This window comes from Balaenoptera ricei, chromosome 14 (assembly GCF_028023285.1).
Source record: "Balaenoptera ricei isolate mBalRic1 chromosome 14, mBalRic1.hap2, whole genome shotgun sequence".
In the NCBI taxonomy this organism is placed as follows: Eukaryota; Metazoa; Chordata; class Mammalia; order Artiodactyla; family Balaenopteridae; genus Balaenoptera; species Balaenoptera ricei.
The window spans coordinates 35,714,021-35,729,009 of NC_082652.1; the positions used below are offsets into that span (position 1 = coordinate 35,714,021).

Below are 14,989 nucleotides of genomic sequence, written 5' to 3' on the forward strand. Positions count from 1 at the left end.
ATACGTGTCTGACCCCACTGCCACCCCAGGCCCCACCCACTCAGGGTTCGGTGTCCCCAGTGAAGCTGTGGCACCTTCATAAAAGCATCTATCTCACTGGACACTGTTAACTGTTCTTTCCCACTGACCCATGAGACACTTGAAGGCAAGGCTGGACCTTTTATCTTTAAACCCCAGCACCTGATGTAGAGTAGTATTTGATGATGAATGAATAAATAAATACATTAATTTATGAAATGCAATTTAATGAGGTCTAAATGTGGTTTAATAACAAATTATGAACAATATTCTGATCCATAGTAATTTGTAAATTTGTGAACTTCAGTCATTTCATCTATATCAGAACTTCTTTTCATGGGAGGCAATAAAAATAAAATCCTTATTGTTGTTCAAGTAATTTGATGCTTACATTGTTCAGACTGAAAAAGGTAGTCAAGCCCAAACTTCTTATTTTCCAAACATTAAAAAATAAGTGGTAGTTTTAAAAATTGTTGATGAAAATACTTTCTCATGGGTCAATTTTTCACCTAATTAGTTTGATGTCTGTAGATGACCTACTCCATCGACTTCATGGAATGGCTCCTAATTTTAATATTCTAAATTGTAATCATTGGTATCAATCCCATGGGCAAGAGGGGATGATGGGTGAGAGTGTAGGAGGAACACATCCCAAATCATGTCCTTCCCTATCATTTGATTTATACTGAGATAGAATAGCTGGGAAATTTGAAACTATGACTTATCCCCAATGTCCCCAAGATTGGCCTATTGGTCATTCTACAATCCTCCACACGTATCCTGTTCAGTCCCATTTCTATATCATCATCCATGTTTTTCCCATTCCCCTCTTCTCCATCAAGCCAGAGTCTGAAAGCCCAGCTCAATCTTACTTCTCTAACTTCTTAATCTTTTAGAGCCTCCTCTGGCTCCTGAATTGAGTGCAGTTGTTCCCAGCATAGAGAACGGAGGGCTCTTATTCATTAATTCAACTAGTATTTATTGAACATCTACTATGTGCCAGGTACCAGTTTAGGTGGTTGGAATATGCTGGTAAATATCATGGATAAAGCTCCCTGCCCTTGGTTCTGCTCTAGTAGTTAATATGTATTGATCAGTTGTGCCAGACTCTGTACTAGGACATTTTTTTTTTTTTTTTTTTTTTTTGAGATGGGAGACAGCACCCCCAGCTTTACTGGTGATTTACAGTTTTTTTTTTTTTTTTTTTTTTTGATTGCTCCGTGTGGCATGTGGGATCCTAGTTCCCTGACCAGGGATCGAACCCATGCCCCCTGCAGTGGAAGCTCAGAGTCTTAACCACTGGACCTCCGGGGAAGTCCCCTAGGACATTTTTTATATGCATTGATTCATTTAATGCTCTCCAAAGCTTATGAACTGGGTGCCTTTTTATCTGTGCTATGCAGATGAGGAAACAACTTAGAGAGATTAAATCATGGGTCAAGACCACGCATAATGGTAGAATAGCGACTTGTAACCTGGTCTTTCTAACTCCAAACCATATTCTAAACCAGCGGTTGGCAAACATTTTCTGTAAAGGACTAGACTGTAAATAGTTTAGGCTGTGTGGGTCTGTGTCACAACTATTCCACTCTACCACTGTAACACAAAAGCAGCCATCGGCAATAGATAGATGAATGAGCATGGCTGTATCCAGATAAAACCTTATTTATGAACACTGAAATTTGAATTTCCTATGACTTCTCCCATGTCACAAAATATTATCCTTCTTTTGATTTTTTTCAGCCATTAAAAAATTTAGAAACCATCCTTCATGGTACAAAACAGGAGGCAATCCAGAGTTGGCTCACAGATTTGCCAACCCCTGACTTAAACCAGGCCCTCCCTATAACCCTTATCTCTACTCCCTGAGGCAGCTTTGGAACCAGCCCAACTTCCCAATAAACAAGATCTGTTCAAGTTGTTTTGCGTTTTGATCTCAGTGGGACATCATCATATAAAAATGGGGCAGATGGGACACATGCTTCAAAGAGAAGTCATTTCCCTGTTGGTGAGTGGTTGCCTGGGGACACACAAAGTCAAGTCAACCCCATGTATTGGTTGAGAGCACAGGCTCTGGAAACAGCCTGCCAGTGTAAATCCTGCATCTGCAGGGTGCATATGGGCAGTTATTTAGTCTCCTCGTGCTGCTGTTTCCTCCTTGATAACATGGGAATAATAATGGCACTTACCTGATAGGGTTATTATGAGGCTTAATTGAGTTGGTAGATATTAAACACTTGGAATAATACTTGGCACAAGGTGAACTCAGTTAATGTTAGCTTGCATTTTCAAATTAATTCTAAGAGGTCTTAGGAAGAGAATTGAAATAGGAGAAAAAGGGCCTAAGTTTTAGAGTTGGGCAGTTATACATTTGAATTTCAGTTTCACACATGATGCCTTTGAAACCTTGGTGTTAGCTATATATTATATTTGTGAACTTCTATATCCCCACCTGAAAGAGAGGAAAAACTAGTAACTATGCCATGGAGTTTTTGCAAGGATTAGATGACATGTCAAATGTGAAGTTCCTGGCATGTAGGAAGCCATCGAAAATAGTCATTATTTTCCCAGGCCCTTTCCTTTGAGAAAAGAGAAAATAAAACCTAGGAGAGTTTATGGTGCAGGTATTTACTCAATCTATAAATAAGATATTTCTAAGAATGGTATTTTAAACTTTGTTTTCTCCCATTGATGTTTCTTGTATTTTTTTAACCCAGATCATCAAAGAAGCTGAAGCCACTTACTAAAAAACTCAATTTTTATGAGAAATCGATATGGCTATTTGTTCCAAGAGTACAAGCAGTAAAGATTAAATGAACTCAGAATCTAACATTTTAATGTGCATATACTGCAGCTATATTTAAGTCTAAGCTAAATGTGGTGTTCATTTATATTTTATGTAAGGCGTTAAACCTGACCTTTTAAATTCTATTAATTATAATAGTAAAAATAAGCATTTAGCTTATCTGACCAATGAAGCAAGAATTTCCATACACAGAATTTCCATTTCAATATAATGATATATGTGAATATGCTACATACTTCTTTTATAAGACTTAGTTTTTGCCCAGATGTCACTTGATAGGTTTGTTGTGATTGCTTTCTACCTGTGCTTATTAAAATGCTTGTGTCTGTTTGATGACAAAAAGTAAATTACTGATGTTTGTTTTTGTTGTGCCCAGTTGCTGTGACCCCTTACGGTTATGCGTCCAAGTTTGAGATCCACTTTGATGACAAGTTTGATGTGTCTTTCGGGAGAGAAGGCGAGACGATGAGTCTAGGCTGCCGTGTAGTTATCACTCCTGAAATTAAACATTTCCAGCCGGAGATCCAGTGGTACCGAAATGGTGAGCCTTACTAATGAATTCTCACTAGGTTCTTATTTGCAGAAGGTCACAGCCCAGGTTTGGCCCCAGAGCATGAATGTCCATAAGGCTGCAGTTCTCTTTACCAGAGCTGGCAGAATCTGAACGTTAGAGGACATAACCTTTTGGATGTTACAAAAGCTTTTACACATATATCAGAGTAGCAGAACTTTCGCAATATATCTGTGGAGATTATAATTTCTTATCACCAAGTAATATAGGGAAAGGATTACAAAAAAATGTATTCTCATTTTGCAAGTTGGATGTATATTCATTTTGTAAGTTAATTTTATTTGGTAAAATAAAGCGGAGTCCAGTGAAGTCCAGTGGGACTATGGAGCATGCCCACTGGTCCCCAGGCACGGTGGGTGGTGGTCAGCATGCTCACCATGCAGTTGGCCTGAACTTCAGTGCATGTGTGGGCACCGGGCAGTCTGGGCCATCCCAAGGCCATGGCTGAGACCAGGACCTGGGCCCAGAGTGAAACCAGTCACGGCAGCAGTAGCGGCAGCAGCAGCAACATTGCTGGCCGGCGTGGCCCTAGAGGAGAGGAGGGGCCCCACGTGGGGCGGTGTGGGCGCCCACAGTGGGAGCCGAGATTGCCTGTCCGCCCCAGAATGCGTCTTTGTGGGATCTGCACAGATATGAGCTTCCTGGCCTGAGCACCGTGACAGGAGCTGCCAGCAATCACGCAATAAACTTGTCTGTAAAATATTATAAAATAAAAGCATGTACATAGACATTGCAGTAAGGCACATAAGGCAGTTGTTAGAATTCTTCAGAGTTTAGACTCTCTGGTTATGAAAACTGCCACAACATTGCAAAGCAAATATTCACAGGCTTGGAAATAAAAATTAAGTTTAAAGACTGTCACATTCAATGAAAAAGAACACTATTTTCATACGAAACTATGGATGAAGCAGTTATTAACAAGAAAGATAATTTTAAATTAATTTTTCCTCATAATCAAAGATACAGTGAGAGGATGCATAAACAGGCATTTGAATTATATACAAATCATGAAGTCATTTTCAGTTTCTTGTATGACCACAAGTTACAGGACATGTAAGAGAAAACATTAGGATGCAATTATGTAAATTTACATGTAAAATTAAATTCAGACTTACATGAAACTATTTGTATAAAGAGTTAAATCTTTTTAGAAAAAATTGTTCCTCAAGAATCATAAGCTCTGACTCACTTTGTTATAAAGCAGAAACTAACACACCATTGTAAAGCAATTATACTCCAATAAAGATGTTTAAAAAAAAAAAAAGAATCGTCAGCTCTAGAGTACTAAAATTTATATTTTGAAATAGTTCATCAGAAGATTAACCCAATGTTAACTTTATAGCACCATAACTATATAATACTATAATGTATAAAACTATATATTACTATGACTATGTAATACTCTTAACACCTGCATTAATAGTTGCATCAGCAGAAAGATCCTTCTTAAAATAAAAAAAATCAAAACTAATTTATGATCTTGCATTTGCAAAGAGTGACTGATGTTGCTTTCAGTTATATCAATTTAAAATGAAGTTACTAAAAGTAACTGAGTTTGCAGAAAAGTAAGTAAAAAATATCGTATTATCAATCAACATATCACTTAATAAAGTATTATTTTTGTATGTAAAATTATGGCATGAAAATATTATTTTTTGCAATTTGTATTACCCTATCATGTTTTATAAGTAATAAACTATTTTTAGAGGACAAAGCCTTATATTTTAGTACCTTGACTGTGTTTTTTTTCTCTGCTTTTTTGAGCAAGGGGTCTTGTAATTTCATTTTGCACTGGGCCCTGCAGATTATGTATCTGGCCCTGGTCCCCCCTCACTTCTGCTCTAACATTTTAACCAATATAAACATGGCAGAATGACTCAAAGCCCTATAGACTTCCTCTAATATTCAGATAGCATTCAATATAGAAGAAGAGGAATAAAGAGAGAGAGAGAGAGAGAATTGGGGGGAGGGAAGAGTGGAGGGGAAGGAGGAAGAAGAGAGTAATGAGAAAGAAATCAGTTAATTTGCTTACTTTTGTTCCCTAGGGGCTCCTGTTTCTCCATCAAAGTGGGTGCAAACACACTGGAGTGGAGATCGGGCAACACTAACATTTTCTCATCTCAACAAGGAAGATGAAGGTCTCTACAAAATCCGTGTACGAATGGGAGACTATTATGAACAACACAGCGCTTACGTCTTTGTTCGAGGTAAGACCTAGCAAAAAGCAGAACATCTGAGAATATTTAAAACACCGAGGCCATGTCAATCTATCCAAACATATTTTTGGTAACGATGAAAGAGCCAATGTAAAAATTTAACCCTGAAAGCACCAGTTGGAAGGTGACCAGTTTCCAGACTATATTACTGTCACTAGTGTCAGTACTTTCCTCATCTTCAACGAGCCCCCCGAGCAGTGCTCTGTAGGTGTCTGAGTAGAGAGGCTAAATCCTAGTGATGCAAAAAGCCGTCTCAGTCTGAAGAAGCTACAATAAAAGAGTGATGGGGACTCACTCTTGAATATCTATTTTGGAGAGCAAATTTATTACTTCATTACAGGCCTTTTCTTTATAGCTTTAGTTTTAATGAACTAGGAAACAAGATGCTACAACTGAATTCTTTTTTTTTTAAACTATATTTATTTATTTATTTATTTATTTGGCTGTGTTGGGTCTTCGTTTCTGTTCGAGGGCTTTCTCCAGTTGCGGCAAGTGGGGGCCACTCTTCATCGTGGTGCGTGGGCCTCTCACTATCGCGGCCTCTCTTGTTGCGGAGCACAGGCTCCAGACGCGCAGGCTCAGTAATTGTGGCTCACGGGCCTAGTTGCTCCGCGGCATGTGGGATCTTCCCAGACCAGGGCTCGAACCCGTGTCCCCTGCATTGACAGGCAGACTCTCAACCACTGCGCCATCAGGGAAGCCCCCAACTACAACTGAATTCTTAAGACAAACTATAACTGTTGGTTTTAGGAGTCTTTCTTTTTTCAGCGATGTCTCTAACAGGTCAGACATGTACAAGTGGGAATGTTATTTCTACATGAGATCCAGATCATCTGGAAGACGATGAACACTTCCAGGCCACAAAGGCAGTGCTCTGTGTTCTTTTACGTGATGATCAGTCAGGTGTGGCCACACGAGGAGACAGAGGAGGGGCTCAGGAAAAGAGTGTATTATACTCATAGGTCCTAGAGAACCACCCAGGGCCACATGGGGAAGCAAAGGCACTACTGGTTGGTCAGGAGGCAGAAGAGGCAGAGGGAGAGCTTAGACCGCAGTCTGTATTGGATCTCCCGTGGAAAAGGCATGGCAGGGCGGGGTAAACAGTTCAGGACTGGCTGGTGTGAACAACTTCAGCAGACCCTAAGCTACAGGGGTCGTGCTTAGTTGTCTGGTCCCTGGTGCTGAGATGATTAAGGCAGAGGAATATTTCCTCCTGGGGTACACGGGCCAGATGGAGGAGGTGAGCTCTGGACGGGTTAAAATTGGCTAGCCCCCGGAGATGGGGGCAGAAAATCTCTCCCTACTCAGAAAGGCTTTTAAGATGTCAAAACGTCACAATATACAGAAAATAAACATATAAACAATGCAGGTAGACTTGCTAATTTTTTATCTCTTATACATTAAATAGAACCATAAACTCCTGGGTGTTTTGATGAGGGTGGAACATTAGAGGTCATGCAGGTGTCCTTAACTGGGGTCCACAGACTCCCAAGGGGTCTGTGATTATAACTGTACTTCAGTATAATTAGTTTCTTTGGTAAGATCATGTATTTTATTTTATTTTATGCATTTAAAAACATTGTTCTGAGAAGGGCCCTCTAGGTTTTCTTTACCACTTTGCCAAAGGAGTCTAAGGCACACAAAAATGTTAAGATTCCCCTTAATTTTTTTTTTATAAATTTATTTATTTACTTATTTATTTTTTATTTTTGGCTGCATTGGGTCTTTGTTACTGCATGCAGGCTTTCTCTAGTTGCAGTGAGTGGGGGCTACTCTTTGTTGCGGTGCACGGGTTTCTCATTGCAGTGGATTCTCTTGTTGCAGAGCACGGGCTCTAGGCACATGGGCTTCAGTAGTTTTGCCACACAGCCTAAGTAGTTGTGGCGCGTGGGCTTAGTTGTTCCATAGCATGTGGGATCTTCCCGGACCAGGGCTCAAACCTATGTCCCCTGCATTGGCAGGCGGATTCTTAACCACTGCGCCACCAGGGAAATCCCTCCCCTTAATTTTAAGATGCAAAAACTAAAGCTCAGGAAAGTAACATGATTTACCAAAAGCCTCACAGTTAGAAGCAGAAGTGGGACTAGGATACAGGCCTTCTGATGGCTAACCCAGGATTTTAATTAGGGAATAGGTTAAGCTGCTGAAATGAAATTTTAAAAAAATGTTTATTTCTGTCCTATGTCCATCAATCCAGAGGTAGGAAGGTGGTCCGGGTGGTTCTGCTCAACTCAGTCATTCAGAGTCCTGGCTCCCATCTATGTTGTTGCTCCACTGCCCCCGTGGTACTGTCCTGTGTTCCCGTTCCAGCCTGTGGGAAGGGCAGAGATGCGGGGACACACACATCACTTCTGCATGGTGAACACTCTACCACACATCCACAGGGAGGGAAGCCGGGCAACATGTTGCCTGCAGAAGCTCAGGGGTTCTGGTACTAAAAGGAAACAGGAGGAATGGATACTGAGGAGAGACAGCAGTCTATATACCACACCAGTACTGAACAATAACAAATGATCATTGAATTCTGCCACGGATTTGCAACTGACAAAGATGCACGAATATCTATGCCAGCTGAAAACTGCGTCAGACTTCCTCCTACACAAAAGCATTTGGGAAAAGTCGGATCTTGCGAGGGGAAAAGAAGCGTAGCCCTCTGGGTCAGTTGCAGTAAAAATGGACCTCCTGGAAGTTACCAGCAAGTATGTTTGTTTAAACAAAGCACCCGGATAGACCTGGCCAGATGATAACTGAAAGCAAACAGAGTCTTTGCCTCTGCTCTCAGTCTGACCTGAACCAAAGAGTATCTCTGGTGACTCAAGAAACACTTAAGTTATGCCTTGAGGATTCCCTTTGTGGACTTTTTCTGGGAACTCTGACACAGTCCAGGGTTTCCTCAGCAACATTTCTCAGTGCCCACATCCAGAGTCGTGGCTCTCTGCAGGTTGAGGCCAGACTTCAGATGACCAACCACAGACAGGGGGAAGGGATTGAAATTTATCATTAAGCCAGTTTTCATATCCACAAAATAAGGGAAGATTCTAAAATGTATCAGATGTTGATGTGAGAGAATTGAAAAGATTCATGGGGAAGACAAAATTGCAAAGACAAATTTCAGAAATGGAGTTGTGAATTTAACTTTTAGAAAAAGATTTCCCCTGTAAGTTTATTTTAAATGATACATTTTAGATTCTTAAAAAAAAATCTTTATTGAGATATAATTACACACCGTAAGAGTCAACCATGCTAAGTGGACAGTGCTTTTCAGAATATTCGTAGAGCTGTGCACCCACCATCTACAATCCAGCTTAGAACATCCCCTTCACCCCAAAGAGATTTCTTGTGCCCCTTCCCCACTCCCATCCCCAGTCTAGCCCCCAGACAGCCACTAACCTACTCCCTGCCTCTATAAACTGTCTTTTCTGAACATTTCTGGATATAATATGTGATCTTTTACTTTTGTCGTTTTTCATGAGCCTATGTTTTGAGGTTCTTTATGTTGGTACTTTGTTCCTTTTTATTGCTGACTAATATTGCACCGTATGGATATGCCTCATTTTGTGTGTCCATTCACCAGTTGATGGACAGTTGGATTGTTTCCACTCTCTGACTATTATGAATAATGCTGCTATGAACATTCGTGTTCCTATTCATGGACCTAGGTTTTCAGTTCTCTTGGGTAGATAGCTACAAGTGGAATTGCTGGGTCGTATGTTAAATTTGTGTTTAACTTTTTGAGAAACTGCCAAAGTGTTTTAAGTGACATTTTATGGTGTTTTTTTTTTAAACTTTGAGCTGCATGAGGCCATTTCAATGCATTTTTCAGAGCTCTGGTATTTTGCTGCTTAGAAAATAGCTTCTGAACCAGAATGATCAGTGTAGAAAGCACCATATGTCTGCAGAAACACATTCCAGAGCTGTACATATTTGGCCAGTTTTTTTATTACATACATAATATGTGTTCTTTCTGAAAAAATAGATAATATAAATAAGAAAAAAAGAAAAGCCATCGTAAGTCTAACATCCAGAGATACCTGAAGTTATCATTTTATCACATATTCTTCTAGACTTTTATATATTCTTTCCTCCCCTTCCCACACACATGGCAGGGAGGAAAGAAAGATGATACAGTGATAAAGGATGGGATATAAATGTCATGAAGAAAGAATTACAAATGAAAAATAAATTATGAAAAAGTTTTCACTAGTAATCAAAGCAATAAAATTAATCTATCACACTGAAAAGATTTACAAGGTTTTAAAATCCATTGGGATGAAGGAACGGAGGGACCAGCACTCCTGCACGTTGCTGGTGAGTGTAAATCGGTTTAGCTTTTCTCAGGGTGTTTTGCCACTATGTACCAACAGCGCGCATTTCCCAGCGATTCTAGTTCTAGGAATTTAAGTGGACAAAGCTGAAAAAAATGTTTGTTTGGGGGAAAATCTGGAAGGAATCTAGATATCCACCAATGGGAACTGAAAATAAAGTATAATAAATATTCCATATAAACACACAAATACTGCACAGCAATGAAAACTAATGATGTATACTTACTAATATGAAAATATATCAGAAAAACAGTTTACATGAAACTATATAGTCCAATCCCACTTTTATTTAATTAATTTATTTATTTATTTATTTATGGCTGTGTTGGGTCTTCGTTTCTGTGCGAGGGCTTTCTCTAGTTGTGGCGAGCGGGGGCCACTCTTCATCGCGTTGCGCGGGCCTCTCACTATTGCGGCCTCTCTTGTTGCGGAGCACAGGCTCCAGACGCGCAGGCTCAGTAACTGTGGCTCACGGGCCTAGTCGCTCCGCGGCATGTGGGATCTTCCCAGACCAGGGCTCGAACCCGTGTCCCCTGCATTGGCAGGCAGATTCTCAACCACTGCGCCACCAGGGAAGCGCCAATCCCACTTTTATTTAAAAAACAATCACTTTTTAAAAAAATTGGAGTATAGTTGATTTACATTGTTGTGAAAAACAATTACTTTTGAGTTTATAAATGTAGGGGAAAAAATCTAGAAAAATCTTGGCAAATATGTTAGTAATCTCTGAGTTATGGAATTAAGAGGGATTTTAACATGTATTTTTTATTATCATGTATTTTACAAGCAGACACTACTTTTATAATAAAGATAAACAATAAAATTACTTACATTTTGATAAAGGTTATTAAATAGCCTGTGTCAGAGGTCAGAATATAAAGAGTAGCAGGCTAATCTTTGGCCTAATTCATCAAAGCTACAAAAAGTTTGACTATTTGGAGGGTTGGGAGAAGGAAGGGCAGAGGCTAAGAAGAGGACTGACGTTGCCCAAGTGGGTGCTGTGGGCCAGACGCTCTGTAGCAGCTGCTGGGAGCCAAGAGCACAAGTGTGAAGCAATACAGCATGGTATTCGGATTTGGCTTCCAGCAGCTGCTGTACAGAACCGTGTTTTGAAAGATTGTCAAGTCCAAATGGCAAATGGCATATTCCAAGCAATTTTATGGAAATGCTGAGAAATGGCTCCCTAAATGTCTGCTGTCTGCCAGGCTCTGTTACATACAATGGATTTATCTATCAACACCAACGTTGCTGGTTGTTACATTATGGGCTTTTTGCTAAAAAGGGACATGGCTAGAGGTTGCCAGCTGTCCCCCTTGCAGGTGAGCAGCTATTAGGTCTGTTAACTTCAGCATCTCCACCTCCATCCTAGCTCTGCTCCACCTTCACCATCAGCAGACCTTCTCCCCACCTTCCAGTGCGCTGAAAGCCTAAAAGGAAAAAAGTTTCTCCCCACCAAAATGCCCATTTGCCGTTGTGTGGCATGCAGGAACTCTGCATTGTTTTAGGCATGATGATTTGGTTACACTCTCCTATAGCACTTATGCAGGAGATATTATCCTGCGGGTTCATGGGTTCATGCAGGTTCATGGGGCAAGAAACAGAATGTTCAAAACCAAAGTGATTTAAGATCTTCACAGATAATGCACAGCCCTGTTAGCAAATGTTTCAGTAACTTAGAGTTATAGAAGTGTAGATCATAGGAAAAAAAAGTGTTTATTATTCAGTCAGCAAGAGTGTTTTCCCTGGGTGAGTGGCTCCTACATGTCTCAGCCTCCTCTCCTACTAATTCCGGTTGTTAAAGGGTTGACCAGATGTCAAGAGGAATTGGCAAATGTGGTTCCCTTCCCCTTGGGATTCTGACTCTTATCTTAATCATTTTCACTTAAAAGGCCACTATCTGGTTATTTTCATTCCCCTTCCTTTCCTCCTAAAAACACCCCTGAGTCACTAATTTATCTGTGCACACACTGCTGAGGGGACCCACTGTCAGAGGATCCCATTTCATGAACAGTCACTGAACTCTGTTTCTTGTATAATCTTAGACTTTTACTAAACTCAGATAAACTAAGCTCAGATGTGGCTATTTCATCAGAGTTACTTTCGCAAGGATCTGCAGCTTGGGAACAAACATTTAATTAAAATGAATGTTTTTGTTTCTCTTCCAAAATGGTGGTCCCAGCATAGGGATGGGCAAAGCTTCTTGGTTCTTCTTCTCTTGTGGATGTATCTAGAAGGTGACAGAAGGGGCTGTTTGTTCCCCTTTGGAGCCATTCATAGTTTCCGAGTAACACCGCACAATAATTATCTTAAGAACAGACTTTCTGACATAACTTACATCAGACTTTTCTGATAGCAGTCCTCAACATGTCCTTATTTATTTTCTTTTAGAACATTTTGGGCAGGCAAGGGCCATGAGGCAGAGGTCATGGGTCCTTTTCAGAGCCCTTCCTAGCATAATGTTCCTTGTACTGATGGTGAAAAGCACACATTGTTATTTTGGTAAGCAAATTACAAAATTGAAGATTGCTCCACTGGGGCCAAAGATATAGCCACTGCAGTGGTGTGGTAAGAAATGTCTGCACTAAGACCTTGGCCTTTGGGGCTGACAGACCACATCTGAGAGGGTTAACAGGATCCTTCTGTATCCCCACAGATGCTGATGCAGAGATTGAAGGAGCCCCAGCCTCTCCCTTGGATGTGGTGCCCTTGGATGCCAACAAAGATTATATCACCATCTCTTGGAAACAGCCGGCTGTGGATGGAGGGAGTCCTATTCTGGGATATTTTATTGATAAGTTAGTACTTAGTCTAACTTCAGTTAAAGTGATTTGGCCATAGAGACACATGCTTGATTTCTCCTACCATTTCTAGGTGAAGTGTTTTCTTTACTGGTCTCCTCTCCCTCTTTTCTCTGTGTCTCTGTCTCTGTCTGGTGTGTATGTATATATATATGTATATACACATACCTACCTTTTTTACCTAAATTCCAAAGATAATCCTTAAATTGTACTACCAACCCAAGTCACTAATTTGGCAAGAATATTATGAATTTGTTCACCTAATAGAGGCCACTTTAGAAATGAAATAGCTGGTATTCAATATACTTAATGTCCATATTCTTAGTATGTCAGTAATTTAAGAATATTAATTAATTTAAAGAATAATACTCTAAGAATACTAACAAAATCTCATTTATATCACAGGATTCAAGTTTGACAAAGAAATAACAAATATCCATAGTATTAAACTGTGTTTTATCTACAAATTGCTGCTATTTACATTCTCCAAAACTTAGAGGCTTTATATTTATAGTAAATGGGTCTTACATATGAATTATCCAGTGAGCTTGGCCAATTTAGAAACAAATTTAGATTATTGACCTAAATACATTATTGTCTGACTTAGTTTCTTTTCAAATAGTTGCTCCAATTGTCTTCCATTTTTGAGTAATAAACCCTGACTGTAAAAACCACTAGGGGCAGATAATCTATGCCACTGTAGTATGACATGTTTGTACCAAGGTGGATTAAACTTAATATTTATAGCAGTAAGTAAGTATATGCCTACTGGGCTCAGTACCAACTAGAGAAATATTTATAATAGATTATACTTTATTTAACCGTACACTAAATGTTTCCACGTTATTTCATCATTGAATAATGATGAACTGTGAAGTTTTAGATATATTCTTTTTTTAAAAATATGCATCTGTATTTTAGTTAAAAACATAACTATCTACCTTTGTAAAAGTATCCCTCTACGTAAATGCACCGTTTTTTTACAGATCTAGTAAGATTCTTTTTTTTTTTGAATTTTTGAATTTTATTTAATTTATTTTTTTATACAGCAGATTCTTATTAGTTCTCTATTTTATACATATTAGTGTATATATGTCAATCCCAATCTCCCAATTCATCCCACCACCACCACCCACCCCGCCACTTTCCCCCTTTGGTGTCCATATGTTTGTTCTCTACATCTGTCTCTATTTCTGCCCTGCAAACTGGTTCATCTGTACCATTTTTCTAGGTTCCACATATATGCGTTAAATATACGATATTTGTTTTTCTCTTTCTGACTTACTTCACTCTGTATGACAGTCTCTAGATCTATCCACATCTCTACAAATAACCCAGTTTCATTCCTTTTTATGGCCGAGTAATATTCCATTGTATATATGTACCACATCTTCTTTATTCATTCATCTGTCGATGGGCATTTAGATTGCTTCCATGACCTGGCTATTGTAAATAGTGCTGCAGTGAACATTGGGGTGCATGTGTCTTTTTGAATTATGGTTTTCTCTGGGTATATGCCCAGGAGTGGGATTGCTGGGTCATATGGTAATTCTATTTTTCATTTTTTAAGGAACCTCCATACTGTTCTCCATAGTGGCTGTATCAATTTACATTCCCACCAACAGTGCAAGAGGGTTCCCTTTTCTCCACACCTTCTCCAGCATTTGTTGTTTGTAGATTTTCTGATGATGCCCATTCTAACTGGTGTGAGGTGATACCTCACTGTAGTTTTGATTTGCATTTCTCTAATAATTAGTGATGTTGAGCGGCTTTTCATGTGCTTCTTGGCCATCTGTATGTCTTCTTTGGAGAAATGTCTATTTAGGTCTTCTGCCCATTTTTGGATTGGGTTGTTTGTTTTTTTAATATTGAGCTGCATGAGCTGTTTATATATTTTGGAGATTAACCCTTTGTCCGTTGATTCGTTTCCAAATATTTTCTCCCATTCTGAGGGCTGTCTTTTCGTCTTGTTTGTAGTTTCCTTTGCTTTGCAGAAGCTTTTAAGTTTCATTAGTTCCCATTTGTTTGTTTTTGTTTTTATTTCCATTACTCTAGGAGGTGGATCAAAAAAGATCTTGCTGTGATTTATGTCAAAGAGTGTGCTTCCTATGTTTTCTTCTAAGAGCTTTATAGTGTCCAGTCTTACATTTAGGTCTCTAATCCATTTTGAGTTTATTTTTGTGTATGGTGTTAGGGGGTGTTCTAATTTCATTCTTCTACATGCAGCTCTCCAGTTTTCCCAGCACCACTTATTG

The 14,989-nt window shown here is 39.4% G+C and overlaps 1 protein-coding gene across 1 annotated transcript in view; it reads left to right on the plus strand.

Annotated features, from left to right (window-relative positions):
* Positions 1-14,989, plus strand: part of MYOM1 (myomesin 1) — a 137,908-nt gene that overhangs the window by 45,947 nt on the left and 76,972 nt on the right. Inside the window, exons 9-11 of the mRNA XM_059895709.1 lie at positions 3,201-3,365; positions 5,441-5,602; positions 12,590-12,731. Coding sequence (XP_059751692.1) covers positions 3,201-3,365; positions 5,441-5,602; positions 12,590-12,731 — 469 coding nt within the window. The remainder of the gene's footprint in view (positions 1-3,200; positions 3,366-5,440; positions 5,603-12,589; positions 12,732-14,989) is intronic.